Source organism: Taeniopygia guttata, chromosome 19, assembly GCF_048771995.1.
Source record: "Taeniopygia guttata chromosome 19, bTaeGut7.mat, whole genome shotgun sequence".
Classification (NCBI taxonomy): domain Eukaryota; kingdom Metazoa; phylum Chordata; class Aves; order Passeriformes; family Estrildidae; genus Taeniopygia; species Taeniopygia guttata.
Window position 1 is genome coordinate 10,359,481 of NC_133044.1, and position 26,612 is coordinate 10,386,092.

General features: G+C 62.9%; 2 protein-coding genes across 5 annotated transcripts; one reads left to right on the forward strand and one right to left on the reverse strand.

Moving 5' to 3' along the window:
* Positions 1–484: 484 nt before the first annotated feature.
* LOC140680307 (coiled-coil domain-containing protein 183-like) lies at positions 485–6,995 on the forward strand. Of its 2 annotated transcripts, XM_072916786.1 has the most exons (14): positions 488–759; positions 841–962; positions 1,106–1,177; positions 1,881–2,048; positions 2,174–2,278; positions 2,421–2,528; positions 3,149–3,277; positions 3,845–3,902; positions 3,985–4,085; positions 4,342–4,502; positions 4,835–4,994; positions 5,114–5,233; positions 6,064–6,160; positions 6,790–6,995. In XM_072916786.1, exons 1-14 carry the CDS (start codon positions 660–662, stop codon positions 6,900–6,902), a joined length of 1,614 nt encoding a protein of 537 aa, XP_072772887.1. In that variant the 5' UTR covers positions 488–659; the 3' UTR covers positions 6,903–6,995. The 2 variants fall into 2 exon arrangements, with proteins under 2 accessions (XP_072772886.1, XP_072772887.1); XM_072916785.1 differs by lacking the exons at positions 6,064–6,160; positions 6,790–6,995 and having other exon boundaries at positions 485–759; positions 5,114–5,543.
* A 4,918-nt stretch (positions 6,996–11,913) lies between these two features.
* SEPTIN4 (septin 4) lies at positions 11,914–24,638 on the reverse strand. 3 transcript variants are annotated; one of them, XM_072916696.1, is made up of 12 exons: positions 24,531–24,638; positions 19,710–20,009; positions 19,395–19,488; positions 19,198–19,284; positions 18,328–18,451; positions 17,982–18,116; positions 17,791–17,908; positions 17,372–17,473; positions 16,914–17,010; positions 16,664–16,826; positions 13,878–13,977; positions 11,914–13,621 (listed from the first exon to the last, which is right to left on the reverse strand). In XM_072916696.1, the coding sequence occupies exons 1-12, from the start codon at positions 24,531–24,533 to the stop codon at positions 13,562–13,564; spliced, it is 1,383 nt and encodes a 460-aa protein (XP_072772797.1). In that variant the 5' UTR covers positions 24,534–24,638; the 3' UTR covers positions 11,914–13,561. The 3 variants fall into 3 exon arrangements, with proteins under 3 accessions (XP_072772797.1, XP_072772796.1, XP_072772798.1); XM_072916695.1 differs by lacking the exon at positions 24,531–24,638 and adding an exon at positions 21,730–21,852 and having other exon boundaries at positions 13,427–13,621; XM_072916697.1 differs by lacking the exons at positions 19,198–19,284; positions 24,531–24,638 and adding an exon at positions 21,730–21,853 and having other exon boundaries at positions 13,427–13,621.
* Between the last annotated feature and the right edge of the window lie 1,974 nt (positions 24,639–26,612).

The following is a 26,612-nucleotide window of genomic DNA, read 5'->3' on the forward strand; positions in this document are numbered from 1 at the left end:
TCCTGCGGCAGCCGGGCCGGCATCTGTCCCACAGGGCCTGTGCGTCTGTCCCACAGGGCCTGTGCGTCTGTCCCACAGGGCCTGTGCATCTGTCCCACAGGGCCTGTGCGTCTGTCCCACAGGGCCTGTGCGTCTGTCCCACAGGGCCTGTGCGTCTGTCCCACAGGGACTGTGCGTCTGTCCCACAGGGCCTGTGCGTCTGTCCCACAGGGACCGGGCGTCTGTCCCACAGGGACCGGGCGTCTGTCCCACATTGCCTGGGCGTCTGTCCCACAGGGCCTCGGCGTCTGTCCCACAGGGCCTGTGCGTCTGTCCCACAGGGCCTCGGCGTCTGTCCCACAGGGCCTCGGCGTCTGTCCCACAGGGCCTCGGCGTCTGTCCCACAGGGACCGGGCGTCTGTCCCACAGGGCCTCGGCGTCTGTCCCACAGGGACCGTGCGTCTGTCCCACAGGGACCGGGCGTCTGTCCCACAGGGACCGGGCGTCTGTCCCACATTGCCTGGGCGTCTGTCCCACAGGGCCTCGGCGTCTGTCCCACAGGGACCGTGCGTCTGTCCCACAGGGCCTGTGCGTCTGTCCCACGGGGACTGGGCGTCTGTCCCACAGGGACCGCGCGTCTGTCCCACAGGGACCGTGCGTCTGTCCCACAGGGACCGGGAATGGCGGGCCGAGGGATGGAGGCCCCCGGCAGCACGCGGGGCCCCAAGGCCAGCTTGAGCCAGCGCAGCCAGGAGATGCGTGTCCTCGTGGACCTGCAAGGTGCTGCCTCGGGCTGCTGGGGGACAGGGGTCGCAGCCCCCTCGTCCCACACGGTGCCATTGGCTGCCTGATGCCCCCCAGAGCAAGGCAGGAAGATTTTCGCTCAGTCCTGCGAGGAAAAGCTCCGGCAGGACAGGGAGCTGCTGCCCAGCCTGCAGACGGCCTTGCAGGAGGACTCCAATATCCTGGACTTTGTCCTGAAGGTACCAGCAGGTCCTTCCTGCTGCCCCCCTGCCTGGTGCTGGGCCTGCACCCCCAGCTCCTCCAGGAGCTGGCAGCACAGGCCAGCAAAAATGTCATTCCCAGGCTGACAGTGGCCATCCCTTTGTCCTTCCCCTGCCCACAGTACGACAAACTCCCCATTAAGGATGCTTTCGGAGAGGGCCACGAGCTCGTTTCAGCCACCGAGGACACGGAGGTAACAGCAGGGCTGGAAGTGGGGGATTCTCATAGGGGCTGGGGCTCTGGGGACACTGGGAACACTGCATGGCAGAGGGACATGGTGCCAGCACCAGGACAGCCCTACGGGGCTGCTGTGGAGACATGGGGTGTTCATGTCTGGTCCCATGGGTCCCTTTCCACCATGGGACATATCCATGCAGCCCCTCTGTCCCAGCAGCCCTCCTGGCTGTCCCACCCCACATGTCCCTGGCACTGCCTGTGTTCATACAGGGTGCAGTTGCATCCCTGGCAGAGGGCTGCTGTCCCTGCCCTTCACTGCCTGTCCCAAGGTTGTGCCCTGGTTACAAACCCGTGGAGATCGAGGCGCTGTGCCTGCAGAGCTGCCTTTGCCCAGAGGCCTCGTGCAGTGACAGAGTGGTGCTGCTGCTCTCTGACAACATCCCCATCTGGGCCCTGATCGATTTTATTGATCCCCAGCCCTGCTCCATGGTATGCAGAGTCCCTAAGCCCAGCCCAGCCCTGCCACCAGCAGTCGTCCACCTCTGCCTTATCCCAGCCAGCCCCCAGAGCAAAACTCCCAGACCCCATCCTGTCAAACCAGTGACAACATCCTGGAGCAGTGTCACAGTGTCCCCAGCTCTATTTTGGGGGGAGTTTTCTGGGAAGCACCCCTTTCTCCTGCAGCATCCAGCCTGGAAAATGGTCTCATGCCCATGCAGGTGGTCATAAAGAAGCTCGAGGCTCAAATCCATGACCAGGTGAAGGTGGCTGACATGTTGCTGCACCAGCTGAAGCAGTGGACCCAAGCCAGGGACGAGCGCCAGAGGCACCTGCAGCATCTGCAGGATGCTGAGACGGATCCTAAGTGGCAAGAGCAACAGTTGCAGGTACCCAGGAGCCCTTCCCAATGTGCCAATACTCATGGGGGGCTTTAATCCAGCCCCTGCACCCCCAGCTGGGCACTGGGCTTGGCACACGTAGTCACTTTGTGTCCTCCCCGTGTCTGCCCCAGACCATTCGCCGGCTGAACAATGACATCGAGAAGATGATGATGAAAATTCACAGTGGAGAGATGGTGACCAAACTGTACCTGAGGCTGCAGGAGGTCCTGAAGAAGGTGAGCTGCTCCTCACTGTGCTGATCTTTCACCTGCTCTCCCTGCAAAGGCATGGGGTGCCCAAGGGGCTGTGTCCCCTCCATGGCCTGTCACAGCACAGGGGACCCTGGTGGGTGATGTGCTGTGGCTCCCTGTGTGCCAGGAGCTGGTGTACCTGCCTCGATGCCTAGACCTCCTGTCTGGGATGACTGTGATGTACGACGAGGAGCTCACAGGCAAGACTAGCCTCCAAGCCAACAATGTCATCAAGGTGAGATAACTGGGGCCCTTTCCCACCCTCCAGTGCCTGCAGACAGCACCACGTACCTGGGCCTGAGAGCAAAGGGGCAAAAGAGACGGAGCTGAGGTTGCCCACAGCATCCAGAGGCCTCCATAGGTTCTGCCAGGTCTCCCTCTTGTCCCCTGGGGCTGGGGTCAGACTGTCTGAAGTACCAGCCATGGCAAAGGCAGTGTGTTTCACACCCAGCCCACCTTGCCAAGCTTCCTTCACGGCCTATTTGCATGCACTGGGGTCACTTTTGACACTGGGCATCCCAGGAGCTCATCCAGTCACTCAAATCACAGATTCATGGAATGGTTTGGGTTGGCAGGGACCTTAAAGCTCATGTCATTCCAGCCCCCTGCCATGGGCAGGAACACCTTCCACTCTCCCAGGTTGTTCCAACCCTGTCCAATCTGACCTTGGAACTTCCAGGGATCCGGGAGCAGCCACAGCTGCTCTGGGCACTCTGTCCTGGGGTGTCATCACCCTCACAGGGATGAATTTCTTCCCACATCTCAATCTAAACCAATACTTGAACCTAATAACCAACCCGTAGAAAGATCCAACTGACTTTGGCAGCAACTCTTCCCTTCTCTGTTATGCTGCAGAAACTCATGGCCCAGGCAGGACCCCAGGTCCGTGTGGAAAAGCAGCTCAGGGACCAGTCCCTGGCAGAGCAAAGGAAGCACATCGAGAGCCTCCGGCACGAGGAGGAGAGCAAAAGGCAGCAGAGGCAGGTGAGCTGGGATGTGGGGCAGGTGAGCTGGGATGTGGGGCAGGCAGGGCTGGGATGTGGGGCAGGCAGGGCTGTGGGAGCAGATGAGCTGGGATGTGGGGCAGGCAGGGCTGGGATGTGGAGCAGGAAGGGCTGGGATGTGGGGCAGGTGAGCTGGGATGTGGGGCAGGTGAGCTGGGATGTGGGGCAGGAAGGGCTGGGATGTGGGGCAGGAAGGGCTGGGATGTGGGGCAGGTGAGCTGGGATGTGGGGCAGGCAGGGCTGGGATGTGGGGCACGAAGGGCTGGGATGTGGGGCAGGTGAGCTGGGATGTGGGGCAGGCAGGGCTGGGATGTGGGGCAGGCAGGGCTGGGGGCAGGTGAGCTGGGATGTGGGGCAGGTGAGCTGGGATGTGGAGCAGGCAGGGCTGAGGGCAGGTGAGCTGGGATGTGGGGCAGGTGAGCTGGGATGTGGGGCAGGCAGGGCTGGGATGTGGGGCACGAAGGGCTGGGATGTGGGGCAGGTGAGCTGGGATGTGGGGCAGCCTGCAGTGCTGAACCCCCAGGGCTGACAGTGACTGTCCTTGCAGCAAGCTGTGTCCATGCTCTCGGCAGAGCAGGACCTGAGCTCCTCAGAAACAGTGGTGGGTGAGTGCCTGGCTGGGGGCAGGGCAGGGGGATGTGGGCACAGCCACGGGCATCCTGCCCCACTCCTCCCCTGCCTCCCCAGGGGCTGACCTGGAGGCCGCCACGGCCGAGATGCAGCGCGAGGCCTTTGTGAGCGACAAGATGGAGAAGGCGAAGGCTGCCCTGCAGTGCTCCTGCCTCTGGGTAATGGAAAACCCATCCCTGCCCAATCCTGGGGCTGCTGGCACACTGGGGAGCTGCGACCTCTCTGCTCCCCCCGTTTCCTGCAGAGTTAGCTGCTCTGCTCTCCTGGAGCCCCACAAAGCCCCTCTTTGCAGGCATGGAGCTGCATTTCTTCTCCATGAGCAGAAACTACAGAGCTCCATGGTGCTGTAACCCCCCGAGGTCCTGCTCCCAGCAGGAGCATCTTGGGCTGAGTCCTTGTGTCTCCCCTGGCTAGGACATCCCCAGCAGCATCCAGGCACAGAGGAAATCCCTGGAGAACCTGCAGCAGTACATTGATGAGTGCAATGAGACGAAGGAAGTGCTGAAGGAGACGCTGAAAGAGATGGAGTCGAAGCACGCTGCACTGAAGTTTAACCAGCCTGACAGCACCACCAGGTGCTGCTGGCCTTGCTCAGTTGTGCCAACCAGGCCGCCACCTCTTGGGGGGACATGTCCCAGCAGGCACCCTGACCTCCACCCCACTGCAGCCACACACTCCTCCCGCACTGGGAGGGTCCCTGAGCTCCCAGTTCTGCTGCTGGCAGAGCACCCAAAGCTCCCACTGGGGTCCAGGAGCTCCTTTCTCCTTGCTGGGCATGGGAATTGCTGCCAGCAGCATAGAGCTGGCCTGCACTTGGGGGTGGGGCAACCTGAACAGCTTTTGGAGCAGCTTTGGGGTGTCCCTGCACCTCTGTGCAGCTGTGTGATGTGAGTGTGGCTGGCTCCAGGCTGCAGGAGGAGGAGCTGAGGGAGAAGCTGAAGCAGGAACAGGCCCGGCTGGAGCAGATGCGATCCCAGGTGTTGAAGAACCAGAAGCGCCTGATTGAGGTTGAGAACATCATTGACAACATGTTCTACCTCCTGCAGGGCGTCACCATCCCTGGCAAGGTACCACGGGGCTCTGGGGAGCACGGCCATGCAGGTAGGGCAGCATGGGGACAGCTGGCACAGCCACCACTGCCACCAGGGCCTGGCTGTCCCCAGCAAGGTGGCTCTGTTTCCCCCAGGAGGATTCAGGTGCGGTGCTGGGGCTGGAGGAGAAGCTGCAGCTCTGTGCGCAGAAGATGAAGTTCCTGAAGGAGCAGGTCGCCGCTCTGCCTGAGGACAGCATTGATGAAAGCAGCGAGGTACGGGGGCTCCAGCCCTTGGTGGCCCTGGGGACACACACAGGGCCCTCACAGATGGCCACCCACGTCATCCTTCCTCAGCAAGGCCATGGAGCAGCTCAGCCCCTGTGGGAATCCAGGGCTTCCCTCTGGCTGCCCTGGCAGGTCTGGGACCCTGGCAGGGGTCAGGAACCCCCCTGGACAGAGCCCCCAGAGACACTGGCTGTGATCTCTGTCCATGGAAAAGAGTTTTCAATCTTACAGGATGAATTACCAGCTCTGAGTGTTTGATATGAGTAATAATTAGTGTGGCACGGGTGCAAAAGTAAAATTTTAGGATTCTAGATTAGGGGTCCAAAGGGGACAAGATGGAGGAAATTGGGTGTGCCTTGTCCTTTTTCTCCTTCTTCATGCCCTCCATGTTTCACTGTGGTGTTGGCATTTTTCTGTTGGTTCAGGCTGGGGACACACTGTCCAACGTAGGTGACAGATATTGGCACGTTATTGTAAATCCAGCACAGGTAGTTTGTGGTATTTAATGTTTGTAACATCCCACTGAGGGCAGAGCCCCACATGCTGCCCTGCAGGACAGAGCTGCGGCAGGGCAGCAGAACATGTTAGAGATAAACAGAATAAACAACCTTGAAACCAGCACAGATGAATTATGGCTTCTGCTTTGGCAGTGGGGCTGACAGACAGAGACTTTCTACAATCTCAGAATCATCAATAGCTCAGATTCCGACCAGCCCCGGATGCCTGGCACCGGGCACCCGTGGGGTACCTCAAGTGTGGCACCCTTGGGTGGTAACACCCACCTGCCCTCAGCACTTAACCCAGGCTGTCGTTCACAGACTTTTGCCAAGGTCAGGAACCTTCTGGAGGAAAGAATGGCAGGTGAAACACGGAACCTGAAGATTTCCTTTGAGGATGAAGAGGCTATGGAAGATGGTAGGAGAGCACAGTGGGGACATATCCCACAGTGACTGTCCCAGCCCCTGCCCCCTGGGATTTTTGGGAATCCTTGTCTGTCTCCCACTGGCCCTGCAACCCACAAATTGCCTCTAGATCTTGAGGCTGACCTTGGTTGTTTCCACGGCTTCAGACGTGAGTGGTGGTTTTAGGCAGGGGTGGGGGAGAACGAAGGCAGCTGGTGGCATGATGAGCATCAAGCCACTGCAGGAACAAGGAGAGATGTTGTGGGGCAAGAGGGGACACTCTCATCTCCAAACCACCTGGTTGTGAAGAATAATCAGTGCTTGGTTCTGCCTGTGGGTGTTCCTGGAAGAGGCAAAGAGCTTTTGGCAGCTCACCACCTTTCTTTAGCAAAGCAGGAGCTGTGCCCACCACACTGCAGCTCCAGACCTTTATGGGAAGCCCCAGCAGCGTTGGAGATGGACCACAGTGGTGGCACCACCAGGTCCCACAGGTCACCCTGGGATGCTGGGGTGGAAAGGCCCACGAGGACTCTCCTGGATCCCATGAGCCCAACAAAATGTGCCAGGTCTCCCAGGGACACAGGCACAGCAGAGGTGGCCTCCAGACCCTCCTCAGCCCCTCCTCTCCACTCTCCCCTCCAGACACCTTGGATTTTGATGAGGAGGACCATGACTACGTCCCCAGCCGGGAGGACATCAAGAAGGAGGGGCTGCAGCTGATCCGAATGAACACCGGACGTCGCAAGAAGAAGTAGTGGTTTCTCCACGTGAGCTCTGAGGGCCCCAGGCCACCCCTTGTACCCTTTTCCCAGCAGGTTGAATAAATAAGATCTTCTTCATTGCTCCCAGTTCCATGGTAAGGCTGGAACAGGTGGCCCTAGGTCACTTCTGTCACTCACAACACGTTGGGGTCCATCCTGAGGGGTTCTGAGGTGGGTTTGGAAGTGGGCATGGGCTGGGTTAGGGACAGCTTCAGTCCCTGGAGCAAAGCTGGGGCTGGCCTGGCTTTCTCCTCCTTGGTGCTGTGGGGCCAACACCTTCCCGGGACCTCTGATGCCTCAGGGGCTGGAGCCTCTTTGAACCAGTGATGAAGAAATGTGGAGAAATGTGGTCCCTGAGTGCTGTGGGGCCCCCAGGGTGGGAGTCCTTGTGTCCGTGCATGGGAGAGGAAGGGCAGAGTCTACCTGGGAAGGAGAGACCCAAAGCTGAGCTGAGCCCCCAGCCTGGAGACTCTCCCCTCCCTGCTCCTGCACATGTATCCTGCAACTCCTGCCCTGAGCCTGGAGCAAGCCCAGGTGTCCCCAGGGCTGCAGGAGGCTCTGGGGGTCAGGAATGTCCTAGAGGCTGCTGCTCCAGGGTGGCATCCCTGGTCCTGCTGAGGGATACCTGCCTTGTCCCCTCTCCTCTGGTGCTGCAAATAGATGGTGCTGTTTCTCCAAAACCAGCCAGAACCGAGGGGCTCTGCCTGTGCTCCTGGACAGAGAGCCAGGACAGGGGCACCTTGTCCCCTTCCACACGGAGGGAGCCTTTCCCTGCCTGTTCTGCTCGGTCCCTGTGCTTCATGTTGGCATCTTCAATGACATCAGCACCGAGGGGAGGAACGGCTGCTGCTCCCAAGCCTCTCAGCACTGTTCCTGCTGGGTCTCATGGAAATGGGCATTATCTTCACAAAATACAGCTCAGCCTGGGGTTTTTCAGGGAAGCTCCAGAAATAACATCACGTGTCAGTAAAGGCATCTCATGGAGCTTCCCAGAATCCACAGCCACAGGTGGCTTCTTCTGCAAGTAAAGACCAGGCTGTGATTGCATATCCATCTGTTCATGTCGTGTTCTCGTGTGCCCACCACAGCCTCACCACCCTTACAGGGAAAAGTTTTTTCCCAATATCCCATCCATCCCTGCTCTCTGGCAGTGGGAGCCATTCCCTGTGTCCTGTTCCTCCATCCCTTGTCCCCAATCCCTCTCCAGCTCTCCTGGAGCCCCTTCAGGCACTGGAAGTGCCTCTGAGCTCTCCCTGGAGCCTTCTCCTCTGCAGGTGAGCACCCCCAGCGCTCCCAGCCTGGAGAAATGTGTCAAGCTCTTGGTCTGGTCTTTCCACACTGGCTATGGGGAACAGGGAAGTGGGAAAAGGTATGGAAGAGCTGGAGCTGGCTGGAGGCTCCACCCTGTGTCCCATTTTCTGGCTGGAAGGTAATTCAGGGATGGTTTAGCTGCCTTGACAGGAGGGGCAGAGCAGCAGCAATGGGGTTTCACTTCTCTGAGCTCCTCCTGCCCTGAACACGGGATCCAAGGGCTACCTGCTCCATCAGGAGCATCCTCTGGATGTGTTCAGACACAGCATCCCAAACCCTCATCACAGCTGCCAGAAGAGGGGAAGGGCTGTCACCTCCAGCCAGCAGCTCCCAGGCACACAGATGGAGCTGGGCACAATCGGAATGACAGGAATGGAGCAATGGGAATGGCTGCTCCTGGCTCCCCTGGATCCAGGAAAAACAGGAATGGGAGCAATGGGAATGGCTGCTCCTGGCTCCCCTGGATCCAGGAAAAACAGGAATGGGAGCAATGGGAATGGCTGCTCCTGGCTCCCCTGGATCCAGGAAAAACAGGAATGGGAGCAATGGGAATGGCTGCTCCTGGCTCCCCTGGATCCAGGAAAAACAGGAATGGGAGCAATGGGAATGGCTGCTCCTGGCTCCCCTGGATCCAGGAGAGACAGGAGTGGGAACAATTGGAGTGACTGCTCCTGGCTCCCCTGGATCCAGGAATGACAGGAATGGGAATAATTGGAGTGACTGCTCCTTGCTCCCCTGGATCCAGGAGAGATGGTACCAGGAATGGATGTGACAAGTGGAGAAGAGGTACTAGAGATGGGGGAAAGAGCCAGAGGCAGTGCCTTGGTTTCTGGATTTGAAAAGATGGGAGGAGGTGAGGCTGATGGGGCTCTCCCGTAAGGGAAAATATAATTAATTCTATAAGGAATAGATAAATAAGTAGGGAAGGGAAGGGGAAAATGGAAATGGAAAGGAAGGGGGAAAGGAAAAACAGGACTGATGTCACCTGAGGTCTCGTTAGGTGTCAGGCACAGCCCAAGGAAGGAGATGGGAGGTTTCCTTTTCTGCCCTAAGACACCTTTATTCCCTTCCTCCAAGCTCGGCTGGAGCTCCAGCACGGATGCTGCAACCAGTGCCAGGACTGGTGAGAAACCAAAAATAGGACATTGGGGAATTGCATGGAAGCATTTGCCATGTGGAAATATCAGTCTCTGCCTTGGGAAGGCTGGGTTTGAGTGGGTTTGGGGCTTTTTATTTTTAAAGGTGTGATGAAAATCACATGGAATGGAGTGCAGGGAAGGGTGGGCACAGCTGGGGATGGCACTGGAGCATCAGTGCTGGGTTTTATCCTCTGGGAAAAGAGGAACCGGGTAAATCAGCCAGTCTGGGACCAAAAGCAGAGGCTCTGCTGGCTGTTCTGGGGAGGAAGAGGCAGCCAGGGGATCCTTATTGGAGCTGCAATGGTGGGATTTGGGAGGTTTGTGTACCCCAGCCTCTGGGGAGAGAGCTGCTTCCAGCCAAGGAAGCACAAACATTTTCCATTCCCATGTTGATAAGAGGGTTCACAGGGGAAGGTGGGGGGGTTTGGCCTGGTGAACAGCAGGAATTGGCACCTCAGCCACAGTGGGGTTCAGCACCCTGGGCCAAGCAAGGTGGGGCTGAGGTAGTGCTGGTAAAGGAAGGAAGGACCCCAAGGAGGTGGGATCCATGCTCTGACCCTCAGCAAGGGGAGAAGTGGTTGGCAGCAGAGCAGTGGGTGGGACTGGCAGGTCCCACAAGGCAGCTTTCCTCCACAGCAGAGACCATGGACCACTTCAGACCATTTTGGTAGCCTCCTCTGGGCCTGCTCTACCGGCTCCATATCTGTGCTGGCATGAGCTGGAGGCAGCTCAGGGAGGTCTCAGGAGAGCAGAGCAGAGGGGAGCATCCCCTCCCTCCCCTGATGGGATGAGCCCAGGACACACTTGGCTTGTTGGGCTGCCAGTGCCCATGGCCAGGTCATGTCCCATTTGTCACCCAGCAGAACCCCCAGTTCTCATCCATCCATCCATCATCCATCCATCCATCATCCATCCATCCATCATCCATCCATCATCCATCATCCATCCATCCATCATCCATCCATCATCCATCCATCCATCATCCATCCATCCATCATCCATCCATCCATCATCCATCCATCATCCATCCATCCTTCCATCCATCACCCATCCATCCTTCCATCACCCATCCATCATCCATCCATCCATCATCCATCCATCCATCATCCATCCGTCCATCATCCATCCATCCATCCATCATCCATCCATCCATCATCCATCCGTCCATCATCCATCCGTCCATCATCCATCCATCCATCCATCATCCATCCATCCATCATCCATCCATCCTTCCATCCATCCATCATCCATCCATCATCCATCCATCCATCATCCATCCATCCATCATCCATCCGTCCATCATCCATCCATCATCCATCCATCCTTCCATCCATCACCCATCCATCCTTCCATCACCCATCCATCATCCATCCACCCATCCATCCATCCATCATCCATCCATCCTTCCATCCATCCATCATCCATCCATCATCCATCCATCCATCCATCCATCCATCCATCCATCATCCATCCATCCATCCATCCATCACCCATCCATCCTTCCATCATCCATCCATCCATCATCCATCCATCCATCCACCCATCCATCATCCATCCATCCATCCATCCTCCATCCATCATCCATCCATCCATCCTCCATCCATCCATCCATCATCCATCCATCCATCCATCCATCATCCATCCATCCATCATGCATCCATCATCCATCCATCCATCCATCATCCATCCATCCATCATCCATCCATCATCCATCCATCCATCCATCATCCATCCGTCCATCATCCATCCATCCATCCATCATCCATCCATCCATCATCCATCCATCATCCATCCATCCATCATCCATCCATCATCCATCCATCTCCCATCCATCCATCCATCCATCATCCACCCACACCCTCCCCAGTCTCTGCTGTCCCTGGCAGTGGCTCTGCCCCAGGTCCTGCCCCTGCACTCAGCTGGGCGGGATCAGCCCGAGGGCTCTGTGGGGAGGAGAGGGAGGGGCAGGGTTTGGGATACGGGGGAGCAGGGTGGGATAATGGGATGCAGGTGGATGGTGCCCTCTGGGAGGCAGCTGGAGATGCAGCCCGTCCATCCCTCTGCTGCTCTGCCCACCCCTCCTGTTCCTCCACCCAGCAGGTCCTGGGGGACCCAAACGGGGGTGGCTGGGCACAGGTACTGGAGGTGTCTCCTGGCAGGGCTCCCCACTGGTGGGGGGACACCCAGGGGCAGCACGTGGAGGGCAATTCCAGCCCCTGCTCAGGCTCTGCCCTCCCCACTCCCATCCCAGCCCCACACCAGCAGCACCCAGCACCCCAAGGTGCATGAGAGGGGGAGACCCCTCCTTGTGCTCCCTCATCCCAGAGCTGGATCCCAAGGGGCTCTCCCACCACACCCCAAGCTGGGTGTCCCTGGGAGTGCAGCACAAACCCCCAGTATCCATTCTGAGCCTTTTCCAAAGGAAATTCCCAAAGGAATTGGGATCAAAAGGCCACACCAGCCTCAGAACGGGGGTGCCCAGGGCCAGGGGATGCCCAGGGCCAGGGGGTGCCCAGGGCCAGGGGGTGCCCCCATTTGGTGGATGCCACAAGGGGTTGCAGACAAGCCAGGTCAGCTGTATTTATTGAGAACGGTTGTGGAGGGATAAAAATATTTCCACTACTCTATAAGAATTTATAAACCTATACTCTCTGATCCATTAATAAACGCCTCTAAGGACCATCATGCCAAGGGAGGGGCTTCTGTAAGAAAATAGCGAGATTAAAAAAAGGAAAGCGCTAAAGATTCCCTGCAGGGCCCTGCCCACGGGACACCTGCTGGCACGGGGGGCACAGGCCGGGGGCTGCCCTGGCACCCTGCAGCCCCAATCCCTGACCCCCGGCCGGGCACAGCCCCCACCAGGCACGTCCCACCCGGGGGACCCCGGCTCGGGGGCACTGATGGGGACAGGACACATCCCCACGCCAGCGAGCTCCCACTGACCCCACTGACCCCACCACTCCCAGTCCTGCCTGCATCCTCACCATCCCCTGGGGGCTTTCCCACACCCAGGAGGGGTTTGGATCCATCTCCCCAGGGATGCTGCGAGAGACAGCAGAGCTCACCCTGGGGACACACAGTGGGGCTTTGCAGGAAGTGGGGACATCCTTGGGGACATAGGGACACTACACAGAGCCCTGCAGGGCAGTGACATGGCTGGGAACATCCCAGGGGGACACAGGGATGCAACGTAGCTCTGTGGGAAAGCAACAGAGATAGGGAAAGCCTGAGTAGGGCAGCAATACCAACCAGGACATGGTGGGGAACATGGGGACACCATGGGGGACACGGGGACACGCAGCAGCGCTTCGCTGGGAAGCGGCACAGACGGGGATATCCTTGGAGAATGCACAGGGCTGCTGTGCCAAGAAGCAGCAGGGACAAGGACATCCTGGGCACACAGGACACCACAGACAAACAAGTGGCAGCAGGGGCCGAAATTCCAGCCAGGGTCGGAGCTGTTGCCATGGGGTGAGAGGTGCCATGGGCACAGGAACCTCATTATTGCTTTACAGGGCCAACATCACGGCGGGCTGGGGGTGCCCAGCCTCTGATTTGGGGTTCAAGGGATTTTCCCTGGGGACATTGGTTCCCCAGTGCTCCTTGTGCCACAGCCCTGCCGTCACTCAGTGGAGACAGGGTGAGGACACAGAGCTGGACACTGACAAGCTTCAGTCCCCCTGCACTGGTGCTGGCATGGAGCAGGATGGTGGCTGTCCCTCCATCCCCTCTGTCCCCTGTGGTCCCCAGGAGCTGCTGTCCCTCCACGCCAGCCAAGGCCAGGGGAACAGCCCGGTCCCCCACAGCAGCTGGGGCCTTTGTGGGGCTGGCACCAGTGCCCCCCTCTCCTCTTCCCTTAAGCCAGGTGAGCACAAAGGCTGTAAGCAGGGAGCCCAGGGTGACACGGGGACAAGGGACATGCTGTGGGGACCAGGCTGGCCAGGACCCTCCCCAGAGCTGTGGAGAAATGGGAAACCAAAGCTTGGGGGACCAAGCTGTGCCCAGCGAGTGACAGTGAGCTGTCCCCTCGTGTCCCCACGCTGTCCCCTCGGGCGCTGGGAGGTTGGATAAGGCGATGCCGCAGCTTAAGGTGGTGGGTGGGTGTCGGTACCGAGTCTGGCAGCAGGGCCGGGCGGGTGGAGCGTGATGTAAACATTTCTGATCGGGGCCAGGAGGAGGAGGAGGAGGAGGAGGAGGAATGGGCTAGTGTGAGTCCTTCATCTGCTTCTGGATCTTCTGGAGCATCTCCTGCATCCGCCGCAGCTGGAAGGGAGCAGAGCCAGGATGGTGGATGGTGCCAAGCCCCAGGCACGCTGCTCCCGTGCAGATGAGGCTCGGGTTGAGCATCCCACACAAACTGGGATCGCCAGCAGCTAGGGAGGAACCCTTGGATGCACCTCCAGACCCTGCTGGCTGGAGCTGCAGGCGCCGGGTTGCTGCAGGAAGGGTGGCTCCTGATGCCTGTGGGCTGCAGGGAATGGGGACGGAGGTTTGGGCGCTCAGCCTGCCCCACACTCACCTCCTCATCCTTCTCCCGGATGAGCTTCTCCGTCTCCACGTCCGGCACCGGCGGGATCACGGGGATGGGGAAGTCTGTGCCGCTCTCCCGGGTCAGCTTGCTGTGGGCAGAGAGCGGAGGTGAGGGTGCTGCCCCAGCCCCCCGAGGACATTCCCCCGAGGATGCCCCAAGCCCTGCAGGTCCCCAGCACCCCCACACAGCCCCTGGGCCCCATGGCCATCATCAGAGTGGCTTTTTCCAGGCAAGGGAGATGTGAGCAGCCCCAGACCCCAAAAAGGCCATGCATCAACCAAGGGGGGGACCCAGGGACTTCCTCCACACCCCATTCTGGGGAGAATCCCACAGCGGCTGGGCTCTCCTGGGAGAGTATTTTCCCTGCTGCTTTAAAACATCAAAACCTCGGCATCTCCCCTCTGTCCCCTGGCCTCAGGATGGGCTCTCCAGGCACTCCACTGCCCTGCCAGCCTCAGGGATGCCCCACATCCTTTTTCCGAGCCTCTGCCCCCATTCAAGCCCATTCCAGCTGGAGAGAGCCGTGAGCATCCCCCCGAGGCCGCGCCGCCACGCAGGACCCAGGCTGGTCGATGGCTCCTGCCATGCCCCGGCGCTGCGAGGGATCGGCTCTCCCACCCGTCCCTGTGGAGGGATCAACCCTCCCACCCGTCCCTGTGGATGCCAGGAGCCACCCCAGCGGGTGACAAGGCCGGGACACCAACAGCACTGGCAGGGTCACGCGTGCTGCCACACGCCACCGCCACACGCCACCGCCACACGCCACCGCCTGCGCGGCCGCTCCGGGCAAAGGGGTGATGGACACGGGTGGGGCACGGGCAGGACAAGACATCCTTGGCCCTGGCAGGACAATCCATCCCTGTCCACGGGGTCCCTCTGTGCCGTGCCGAGGGCTGGGCCAGCGCCAGGGACTGGGGACGGGGTTTGGCCGCCTCGGGAGCGCTTTGGAAGGCGCTGCCGCTGTCTCGGCTTTGGCCGTGGGTGTCGCGGGGAGCGCGTGGAGCTCCTGGCAGCCCTGGCAGCGCACGAAGCTGGAGCCAGGCACCAACAATGGGGAGAGCGGCTCTCAGCACCCCAAAATCGCATCCCTGGGAGGGCAGCACGATGGGGACACCCGTCCCTTGGGCAGCCCTCAGTGCCACCAAACAGTGACACACTCCCAAAGCTGAGCGAGCCGGGGTGACACCACCGGCACACAACGTCCTTTGGCACCCCAAGGGCAGCTGGTGTGGGACACGAGGGGTGGCCACAGGGCCAGAGGGGGTGGCCACAGGGCCGGCTCGCCCCGAGGGCAGCTGCCTGGGCCTTGCACAGGCACAGAAGGACCAAGACAGCGTTGGGTACCAACAAGCACTTTTATAGAGGGGCCGGGGGTGGCAGGGGGAGCAGGGCGAGGGCCAGCACACCGCTCCGGGTCAGTCAGTGGAGCAGTCCCCGCAGCACAGCCTCAGCACCGAGGGATGGCTCCTGCCCCGGGGCACACGGGGAGAGACACTTAGAGGTGCCTGCAGCCACTGCCAGCCCCCCACAGCACAGCTTCAGTCCCCCGGGACCCACAGGGCTTCCACTCAGTCCCACACTGCTCTGCCCCCCGGCCGGAGGGTCCCGCTGGGGACCCTGCCTGGGGACCCTGCCTGTGGGGGCTGTGCCTGTGCCTGTGGGGGCTCCCTCAGCACCTCGAGGTGGCTGAAGCGCGTGGGGGTGCCGTGAATTCGGCTGACCCGCGAGCAGAGCCCCAGCACTGCCTTTTGGTGTGCCCCTGCTCGGTGCCGGAGCCTGCGAGGATGCAAGGGGCCCCTCCCTGTTGGAGCATCCCCCCACAGCCAGCCCCAGGGGGAGGCAGGATCAAAACGGAACGGGGATGGGAACTGGGAATGGGAATTGGGAATGGGAAACTGGGAATGGGGATGAGAATGGGGATGGGAACTGGGAATGGGAACTGGGAATGGAAAACTGGGAATGGGGATGAGAATGGGGATGGGAACTGGGAAAAAGAATTGGAATGGGAACTGGGAATGGAAAACTGGGAAAAGGAACAAGGAATGTGAAACTGGGAATGGAAAACTGGGAATGCAGTTTAGAATGGTGATGGGAACTGGGAATAAGAATGGGAATGGGAACTGGGAATAAGAATGGGAAACTGGGAATGGAAAACTGGGAATGGAAAAACAGGGATTAAAATGGGGATGGGAACTTGGAATAACAATGGGAATTGGAAATGGCAATGGGAAACTGGGATGGGAAAACTGGGAATGGTAAACCGGGAAAGGGAATAGGAACTAGGAATAGGAAACTGGGAATGGAAAACTGGGAAAAGGAACAAGGAATGTGAAACTGGGAATGGAAAACTGGGAATGCAGATGAGAATGGGGATGGGAACTGGGAAGGTGTTGAAGCATGCCCCAAGACACACCCAGCCCAGAGGGGACACACAGTCCCCCTTGCTGCCAGAGCACAGCCCTGGCCCCAGCCCCAGCCCTGGGGACACTGCTGGCACATGCCCCTCAAACCAGCCCAGCTCTGGGGAGGTGCAGGGTCCCCCTTGTACCGGAGCATCCCCCCAGACACCCCGGGCCACATGCTGCCCCTCGCTGTGGGGTGGCTCAGCTAAGACAGACCCAGCCCCGGGGGATGCAGGAGCATCCCCGCAGGCACTCCCAGCCCACGGACAGGAGGGGCCCTTCCCCACACCGGGCTCAGCCCCGACCCGTGACACCCCGCAGCGGGTGGGGTCACCCCGGGGAGCGGAACCCCCGGCCCAGCCCGGCCCGTACTTGCGGTTCCGCTCCTTGACCACCATGCGGGTCATGCTCTGGATGCACTGCGTGCGGTAGTTCTCGTAGTGCGTCTCCCGCGTCACGTCCTTCAGGTCCTGCATGTGCGTCCTCACCAGCATCGTCCGCAGCTTCACGAAGTCGCAGTGGGACGGGTTCTCCACTGCGGGGGGCGCGGGGTCAGGGGGCCACAGCCCGTCCCAGCCCCAGGGTGGCCGTGTCCCCAAAGGCGGGCACAGCCCAGCGTTACCTTCCACGATGCCCCAGGGGTAGAGGCGCCCGCGGACGCGCCGGCCCTTGGCCTCCACCACCGTGTTGCTGCCGATGACGGCGAAGGGGATGCTCTCCTGCAAGGGCAGGGGGGATCAGCAGGGCCCTGCCATGACCCCACCTGCCAGGACCCACGTCCCTCCACCCCTCCTCCTCAGCTATGTCAGCCAAGTTATTCCAAAGGCCCGGCTGTGGAGAGCCCCAGTGGGACAGCAGAGGTCGTGCCATGGGTTTCCCCATCCAAACCCCACCCCACCAAGCTGCAAGTTCACCTGTGGGATCTTGGTGACACGTCTGGGTAGTGAGATATGTGCCAGCCCCTCCATGCTGGAGAGCTTGTGTGGCCCCAAAAAGTCCTGCAGGTACCCCAGGGTGACGTGTCCTCATGGCCACAGGGCTCTGCCCCTCCAGTGACGGAGCTGGAGGAGCCAGACCCACCTTCAGTGCCTGGTCTTGCAACTTGAACTCCTCGTCCTCGTCCGAGTCGCACTCAGGGAATTGGTAGATGCGGATGCCGTAGTGGTCGATCTCCTCCCGGATCTGGAGGCAAACAGCCCCCTGAGGGCAGGGCACCAGCCTCGGGAAGGGTGTGGGCAGCACCACACAGGGCCAATGGCACCCAAAAGCCTGGTCCCACCAGACCAGACGTCACGGACACCCCCCAGTCCTTCCAACCCCCAGCTGAGCCCTGGGCAGATGTGTCCTTGGTGGCCACGGGGGCAACATGTTCCTCTAGAGTGCTGCGAGCTTAGAAAATGCTCCAGGGCAAATTCCAGACAGGAGATGGATGGAGACCCCAGGGCAACTCCCTGCCCAGGGACCTTCTGGGAGCCGGGAGCTGTCCCACCACCCCTCACCTTGTTCTTCATGCGCTCCACCTCGGCAGGGGTCAGCGTGTCAGCCTTGGCCAGCACAGGCACGATGTTCACGCGCTGGTGCAGAGCTCTCATGAACTCCACGTCCAGGGGCCGGAGCCTGCGGGGGGAGCCTGGTGAGCCCCGTCCCACTGAGCCCCGGTGCCCTGGCTGCGCCGCAGGGCCGCCCATACCCGTGGCCGAAGGGCGAGATGAAGTAGATGCAGCAGTGCACTCGGTTGTCCTGGATGTTTTTCCGGTTGAGGCCGCTTTCGTCACGGAAATACTGCTCGAACTGCTGGTCAATGTAGTCAGCCACCGGCTTCCAGCTGCAGGGACAGCGAGGTGACACCGAGTCCTCTGTGAGATCCCCCTGCTCTCTGTGGACCCCCGGCTCAATATCTCCATGGCTCAGCACCTAAGCCCAGCGAACCACGGGCACCCCATCCACCACGAGGTGTCCACCCTGGGGAGACCCGCACCCTGTGGCACTCAGCATGCCACCCACCCTGGGGACGGTCCCCACCCTGTGGCACTCACCACTCGGTGTTGTTGACGGCGTCCCCGAAGCCTGGCGTGTCCACGATGGTCAGGCGCAGCTTGACCCCCTTCTCTTCGATGTCCACCACGTGCTTGGTGATCTCCACCGTCTGCGTGATGCGCTCTGCCCGGAGGGACTCATGTCACCAGGTGAGACACCAAGTGTCACCCCCCACCCTGGGTGACCTGGCTGGGTCAGCCCTGACACACGGCACGCTCCAGCCCGGGAGAGGATGCTCCATAGTGTCCCCATCCCCATGGGTGGGCACCCATCCCTTGGTGGCTGTGCCACTGCCACCCCAGGACCCCAGCTCAGGCAGCACAGGCGTTTCTGGGGCTGGGCCTTGCTGCAGGAGATTTCAGGTGACCCCACAGCTCCAGACCGCACGTGCCCTTCACCCCAGGACCCTCCGTGTCCCTGCATCCCCAAGGATGCTGCATTGTATGTTTTGGCTTTCACTCCAAGCAACGGAAACAATTCAAGCAAACCCCTCGAACTCCTGGGGATTTGGGCAAGTTTGGGCCATTTTAATTCAAAAATTGGCTGCAGCTGAACTGGCACTCTGCCCCAGGCCCTGACTGTCCCCAGCCTCCCAGAAATGCTGCGGCTCCAGCCAATCCCCAACAAGCCAGGGCTTGTTTTCCCCATGGAAAGAAAGTCCCTGTGGGGGGTTCCCATCCTGTGCAGGGGCCTCCCCACTGCCTCAGAGCTGTCCCAGTGCCAGTGGGCAGCTGGCAACACAGGACACGTCGTTTCAGGGGAGCCTGCCTGGCCAGGGAGAGGGGCTGCAGCCCCCAGGAGCATCCCTGGGCTCTGCCACTGCCCTGGTCACCCAGGACACCCCTGTGGACCGGGCCTGTCCCCCTGACCTTCAGCGTTGAGCAGCTTGCGGTCCCTGTACATGTCTGTCAGGAAGAGGCTGTTGACCAGGGTGGATTTGCCCAGCCCGGATTCCCCTGAGAAAGCAGGACAAAGATGAGGGAGCAGCCAGGGTCCCCCTCCCCAGTGCGGGGTGTTTGGGATGCAAAGCGGGGTCGGCGCCCCCAGGCCGGCTGGAGCCCCGTACCTGCCACCATGAGGGTGAAGTCAAAGCCCTTCTTCACAGACTTGCGATGCACCTGGTTGGGCAGCGTGGCAAAGCCCACGTACTCCTTGTCATCCTGCAGAGGGCACAGGGGACATGGGACAGGGACACCACCAGCCCACCTCCTATGCTGAAAACCCCCCCGCTTCCCCCTACCTGCAAAGGGATTTCCCGGGTCGGAATTGCAGGGGATGCGGCCATGCCTGCCCATTTGTGTTCACAAGATGGAAACCCCCTCCATCCCGCAGCCCCTCACCCCACGTGTGTGTCCCCCCTCCCCAGGGACACATCCTGCACCTCGGAGGAGTCGTAGGGGTCCAGCTGTCCCCAGGGGCTCCGCGGGCGGTTGGGGCTGGGGGGCGGGGGGGCGGCAATGTGCTGCTGGAAATCCGAGGGCCGGGAGCGGGAGAAAATCCTGGAGTCCCTCTCGTCACCGGCTTCGTCTGGGGGGACCCTGGCCACGCTGCCCAGGGGGTGGCCAGGCTCCCGCCGGCTCTCCGGGGCCTCCACCTTCCTGGAGCTGTCAGCTGCTGGGCAATCCCGCAGGAACTGGGTCAGCTCAGCCTCGTCCGAGTCCTCCTTCAGGAAACGTTTTATCTGGGGACCAAGGGAGGGGGTGACACTGGTGGTGGCACCACCCAGCTCAGCCCCCAAGCCGCAGAAGCCAGACACATGCACCCTAAAGGTGGCAGGGATGGGAGGAGAAACGGGACACGGCCACCCCACGGGACCAGCCACCACCCTGGGGACAGCCGTGGGGACAGCCGTGGGGATGGCACTGGGGACAGCCATGGGGATGGCACTGGGGACAGCCGTGGGTACAGTCATGGGGATGGCAGTGGGGACAGTCGTGGGGATGGCAGTGGGGACAGCCGTGGGGACAGCTGTGGGGATGGCACTGGGGACAGCCGTGGTCCCGTGCACCTCGGGCGCTTACGACTTGTGCCGTGGGGATGGCAGCCAGCTCCTGGCACTCCTGGGCACTGGGGTGGGCACCTTCCCCCTGGGCACCCCGCCGCTCCTCGGGGTCTTCTGGGGCAGCCAGGACCCCCCCGCGCCCCATGGCCTGCCAGGAGGGCCGGGAGGGGGCCGGGAGGAGGCAGAGACACCAAGAAGAGATGAAGAGCGATTGGAGGGCGGCCTGAGCGGGGCTGCAGCCGGGTGAAGGCAGATGGGGGGCAGGGGTCCCCTGGTGCCCGTGCCCCCCTCTCACTGCGGGTGTCAGCGCAGGGACCCCCGTCCCCGCAGTCCTGGGAGAAAACCAGGGCAGGGGACATGACCGGGACCCGACATCCCCGAGCCCTGGCCCTTGCCGGGGGGCTGGGGGGACAGGCAGAGCTGCCCCGAGCGCTGCCCGTGGGGCGGCGGGGCTGGGACGAGGGACGATGGCTCCACATCCTGTTTACAGCGCTGGCGGGAGGAGATGCGTTCCCGAGGGCGCGTCCGGCAGCGGCTCCCGTGGGACCAAGCCCCGCTGCCAGCGGGCACCAACGTCCCCAAGGTCCCACGGCAGCTGCCAGGCGACCCCAGCCCCAAACAAAAGGCACGCAGCGGCCGGGGGAGCCCGTGACCGTGCGGGCTCCCAGCTGGGGCAGTGCCCCCAGAGCGGGGCGTGAGGCGAGGTCCCTCCATGGGGACAAGTGTCCTCCCCTGCGCCGTGTCCCCGCTCGCTGGCGGTGCCGGCGGCGAGGCGAGATGCTCGATGCTCGGAATCAGCGGGCTGGAAACAAGGGCACGGCGCTGCCCGGCCCCGCTCCCGCTGCCCGCGGCCACAGCGCGGGGACCACGGGGCCGGGCTGGGGGACACGGGGCCGGGCTGGGGGACACGGGGCCGGGCTGGGGGACACGGGTGGCCCCGTGGCGGGGGCTGTGGGACCCCCCGTGCTCCCCTCTGCCCCAGCGGGTCCCGAGCGCTCGGTGGGTCTGTGTGACCGCAGCATCCTCTTCCTCCCCGCCCTTGACCCGGGGGGCCCCAGCGCCAGCCCCCAGCGCAGCCCGGCCGGGGACACTCGAGGATGGGAGGTGATGCCACCACCGGCGGAGAGCGCTCCCAGCCCTGCTGCCGCTCCATCCCGCGGGGCTGCAGCCCTCTGGGGCTCGCCCTCGTCTCCCACCCCCGGCGGAGCCGATGGCTTCGGCAGAGCCGCGGCACCGAGGTTCGTGCTGCATCCTTGCGGGCCCCGCAGCAAGCGCGGCCCCGGGCAGGGCTGTCCCAGGGACGGAGGATCAGCTGCGGCACCTTCCCGCAGAGCCGGGCTGCTCCCCGGTGCCCCCCACCCCCTCTCTCGCCCCGCCGGGGACGGCGCTGCCCCCGTACCTCTTGCCCAGGCTGCAGCTCGGGGCAGGTGGCCATGGCACAGCCGGTGTCGCCCGTGGCCAGCAGGAGATGCCGAGTGGCACCGGCCGCGGCGGGGGCTGGGGAGCGGCATTAGCATAACTCCACCCTGGGCAGGTCCCACCGGGCAGCCAGGAGCCGGGCACGGCCCCTGCGAGGGGCACGGCGGGGCAGAGGGACCCCTGGCACAGCCACAGGCAGCTCCTGACCGCTGGGAAGGTTTCAAGGACCAGCTGTCCTCAGCCAAGGGAGGTCCTGGGCGGGCTGCAGGACCACCAGCACCCCTGGGCTGAACACACAGGTTGGCTACAGCCCAGGAGGATGCTCAATCCTCAGGAATGCCTCTGTCCCAGGACAAAACCCTAACCCTAACCCACTCCATCCTGGGACAAAACTCCCTCTGTCCCAGGATAAAATTCCTCTCCATCCCAGTGCGCACCACGTCCACTCCCACTGCCCATCTGGAGCATTCCCCAGCAGGGCTCCACAGCCTCTTTGAGGTCACAAACCCACTTTTCCCACACTTTCGCACCTGACACTTAAAGCTTCCCCGCGTGGCTTCAAGCTCTTGCTCGAACTGGGCCTGGCTAGGAAGGACCAGCCCCCGCTGCCCACCACAGGGATCTCAGGCAAAAGCTCCGACATTCCTGCCTCGACCTCGCCGGCTGATCGCTGGGAGGGGAAGGGTTAACAGTGCCCCAGGAGGAGCCGTGGGGGCAGTCAGGGTTCCCCAGCTGTCACTGGGGGTCACCAGGGATGGTGATGCACCTTGATGCGTGTCGAGATGCATCAGAGCAGCTCAGGCGGATCCAGGCTCGCTCGGCCGCTTTCCCAGCCCGCGCTCCCGGCAGGAGCGGCGATTTGCGGCGGCGAGAGCCCGGGGCTGTGCCGGTGCCCCCGTAAGCAGATTACACACGCGGCTGAGTGCAAACCGGCCTCACAGCGGCCCCAGCGACACCCGCACACGCAGCCTCGTCCCGCCTGTCACCCCGCATCACACCGTCCCCGCGCGGTGACAGCCCCAGGGGGGACACGGGGGCAGCCTGACCGCAGAAAGCCACGGCTGCCCCAGAGCATCGTTCCACGGGTACCACATTCCCACGGGAGGTGTTTGGCGAGGTGCTGTCCCTACCGCCAGGCTGACAGAGGCGTTCCCGAGCCCTCTAAAGGTGACACCCAGAATGCCACCCGCGGCACAGCCACGGTGTCACCATGACTGAGTATGCCAGGCACAAAAGCTCTCCCAAAAACACGAGCCCCGCGCAGGACAAGCCCCCAGCAAAAGCTCAGCGCTGCCAGGACCTGGGAGACAGGGCCTGGGCTCAGCTTGCTCGGCCTCACTTCTGGATGTGCGGGATGCTCCCGCTGCAGAATCAGGGGACCCCCAGCTCTGCCATCCCACCCATCAGCAGCATTCCAGGTGGGAAACTGAGTCTCCCGACAGCTCCAAGGGGAGCAGGGTGCTGGGCACCCCAAGGATGGGGGGCAGGCGCTGGGCAGGGGTCAGCAGCAGGCAGGTGACAGCGGGAGGAGAGCCCCAGCCCCTGGTGCAGCAGCTGCAGTCCCTCTCCCGCAGGGAACCCTCCAGCTTTAGGGGCCTGTGAGCACCTGAGTGGGGACCCCAGGATGGGACCGTGGCTCCCTGCGAGTCAGGACATGACAGCGAGGCCTGTCCAGGCTGAAAACCAGGTGACACCTCAGCCGTGGGGCCGGGAGAGGTCTGACCCACTCAGAGCCGGGAGGGGGGACCAGTGCTGGTGCTGCTCCTCCGGGCCAGCTGGGAACTGCTCTGGGGACAGAGGGATGAGGCACAGCGGCAGGGACACCGGCTCTGCCACTGTGGGTCCTTCCGGAGCGCCTCCAGCCCCAGCTCACCCCACGTGCGTGGGTGCGGGAGTCCCCAGCTGTGGCTGCTGTCCCCCGCGATGTCCCGGAGGCTGCTGCGTGCATCCCGCGGCCACAGTCTGGAGCCTGTTCGGAAGGCGCTGGGCTGCGACACGCTCCGCCAGCCGCCCTCCTCTCTGCTCTCCCTGCACCCAGCTCCGGAGGAATGTGCCGGGCCGGTTCCCACGGCGGCTGCCGGGGCAGCGCGGCCGCAGCGCTCCCCACCGAGGCCAGCAGCCGGTGCCACGCAGCCCTCCGGCCTCATCCCGAGCCCGGACACAACCCCAGGTCCCCGCGGAGACGTGGCCCGGCCGGGCGGCTCCTGGGGAGCTGCCAGCACCGCGGGGGAGCGAGGCAGAACGGGAGATGCGGAACGAGCTCCCGCGGGCGGCGATGCAGCGGCGGCCCCGGACCTGGCCGGTGAGTACCGGGCCGGCTCCCTGCGTGCGACGGTCCCGGCCGAGGGCCCGGCCGGGCTGGCACTGCCACCAGCGCCGCAGCCCGGGGACCTGCCAAGAGCTGGGCACCGATGCTCGGCGCGGAACCGCACCGGAGCGGCTCCCGCTGCCCGCGCACGGACACGCGTGGGGAGAGCGCAGGACGGGGTGACACGCAGGTGACGCTCCCGAGCGCTGCCCTCCCGGATGCCCCGGTAAGGGCCCGTGGGCCCCCGCCTGCCCCGGGGCTGCCGCCCTCCGGGAGCGGGCAGGTGCTGCCCCGCCGCCCGTGTCCCCCCCGCGCTCCGCTGCGGCACCGGCGGCCCCGGTCCGCTCCGCCCCCGCTCCCCGTCACCTTCACGGAGGGCAGCGGGCTGCGGGAGCGGAGCGGGCCCGGGCCGCGGTGCGGGGCGGTGCGGGGCAGCCCGGGCCGGGCCGCTCCCCCGTCCGCGCCGGCCTTACCATGGCTGCGGCGCCGGGCGCCGTCCGGGAGCGGCGGCGGCTGCCGATGGGCACGGCCGGGCCCCGGCGGATTAGCAGAAATAGCAGCGGCGGGGGCGGGGGCGGCCCCGGGGCGGGGCGGGCGGGGGGGCGGGCGGGGCGGCCGCTCGGCATCACCGGCAGCGGCACCGGGCACCGGCACCGGCACCGGCACCGGTAGCAGCGCCCGGCGCTGCTCACGGGTACGGGCAGCAGCAGCAGCGCTCGGCGTCGGCACCGGACCGAGCAATGTGCACCGGGCACCGCACACCGGGCACCGGGCACTGGCACCACGCACCGGGCACCGCACACCGGGCACCGGGCACTGGCACCACGCACCGGGCACCGCACACCGGGCACTGGCACCACGCACCGGGCACCGGGCACTGGCACCACGCACTGGGTACCGGGCACTGGCACCACGCACTGGGTACCGGCACCGGGCACTGGCACCACGCACCGGTACCAGCACCGAGCACTGGGCATCAGCATCCAGCCCTGGCATTCGGCTCTGGCATCAGTACCTGGCACCGGCACTGGGCACTCACTTTGGCACTGGGGCCGGGCACCGTGCACGGCTCTGGCAGCACTCACCGGGCACCGGGAACTGCACTGTGGCACCCGGTGGTGGCACAGGGCAGCAGCACCGGGCACAGGGCTCCAGCAGCAGCACTGGGGCACCAGCGCCAGGAACAAGACACTGCAGCAGGGACAGGGCACCAGTACCAGGGACAGGGCACCAGTACTGGGCGCTGGGCATTGGCAGGGCCAGTGCAGGCAGTGGGTACAAGGCCCCAGCACCAGTTAGTGGTGCAGGTGGGAGGGAATGGCCCCTGTGACAGTGAGTGACCTCCTGGCAGTGTCACCAGCACCGGGCATTGCCCTGCAGGTACCAGGCACTGCACAGGAGGCTCCACACCAGCCACTGGCTCTTGGGCACACTGGGCACCAGTTAGGGGGTGTTAGGTACTGGGAAAACACCCCAGCACCACCCATCCCACATCACCTGCTGGGTACCAGGGACTGGTGACTGCACTGGGCAGGAGTCACCAAGTCCCAGTCTCCCAGAGGTCCCTCTGCAACAGCCCAGCCTGCCTGCCCCTCCCGCAGCCCTTCCCGGGGCTGCTGAGCCATCCTGCCCCTGCCTGCTGGGCTGGCAAAGGGACCCAGGCACCCGCTGGCCGTGCCCCTCTCCCCACCCCTACCCCATCGCACCTCAAGGATGGCAGCACCTTCCCGGGATGCCCCCGGCCCCGAGCCCATGTGAGTGGCAGTGGCACGGCCGTGTCCCCGTGTCCCTGAGGGCAGGGGGGATGCTGGCACCGGCCGTGTCCCCGTGTCCCTGAGGGCAGGGGGGATGCTGGCACCGGCCGTGTCCCCGTGTCCCTGAGGGCAGGGAGGATGCTGGCACCGCGGGTGGGGTTGGGCACGAAAGGGGCCGGGGAGCCTTGGCCGCGGCGCTGCTCCCCGTGGCGAGCAGCTGGCAGAGCTCAGCCCTGCCCCAAATTTCAGCCTCCCGGCCCAGCTGCTCCTCAGCACTGTCCTTGTCCCACCTCAAATTCACTCTGAGCCAGGGAGCTGGCGAGGTCACACGCATTCCCAGGACATCCCTCATGAGCTTCTCCTCACTTGCCTCAGTTTCCCTGGCAATGAAAAAAGCCAGTGGTAATTCCCAGGAGGAAAAGACAGATCCAGCCCCAGTCAGGATCTGATTGAAGCTTTGTGACTACACAGGGACTATCTCAGCCTTGTCCCCAACCTTGTCACTGCCTGGAATCTCTTTCCCTTGAACGTTATATATCCAGGCTGTGTCCAGATGGCTCTACCTTTCCTTTATTCCCATAAATAACCACCACAGGCTCAACACAGCCTCAGAGAGCACCGGTGGCCACCTTGACCCTGTGTCCGGGGGTCCAGGCAGGGGCAGGCAGGGGCAGGCAGGTGAGGATGGCTGTTTACATCCCTAATCCCCACAGGCAGCGCTTTCCTCCAGGCTTAGCGGGGATTAGGGGCTCGGGGGCTCCAGGAGCTCAGCCTGGGCTCTCCTGCCCTCCAAGGAGCAGC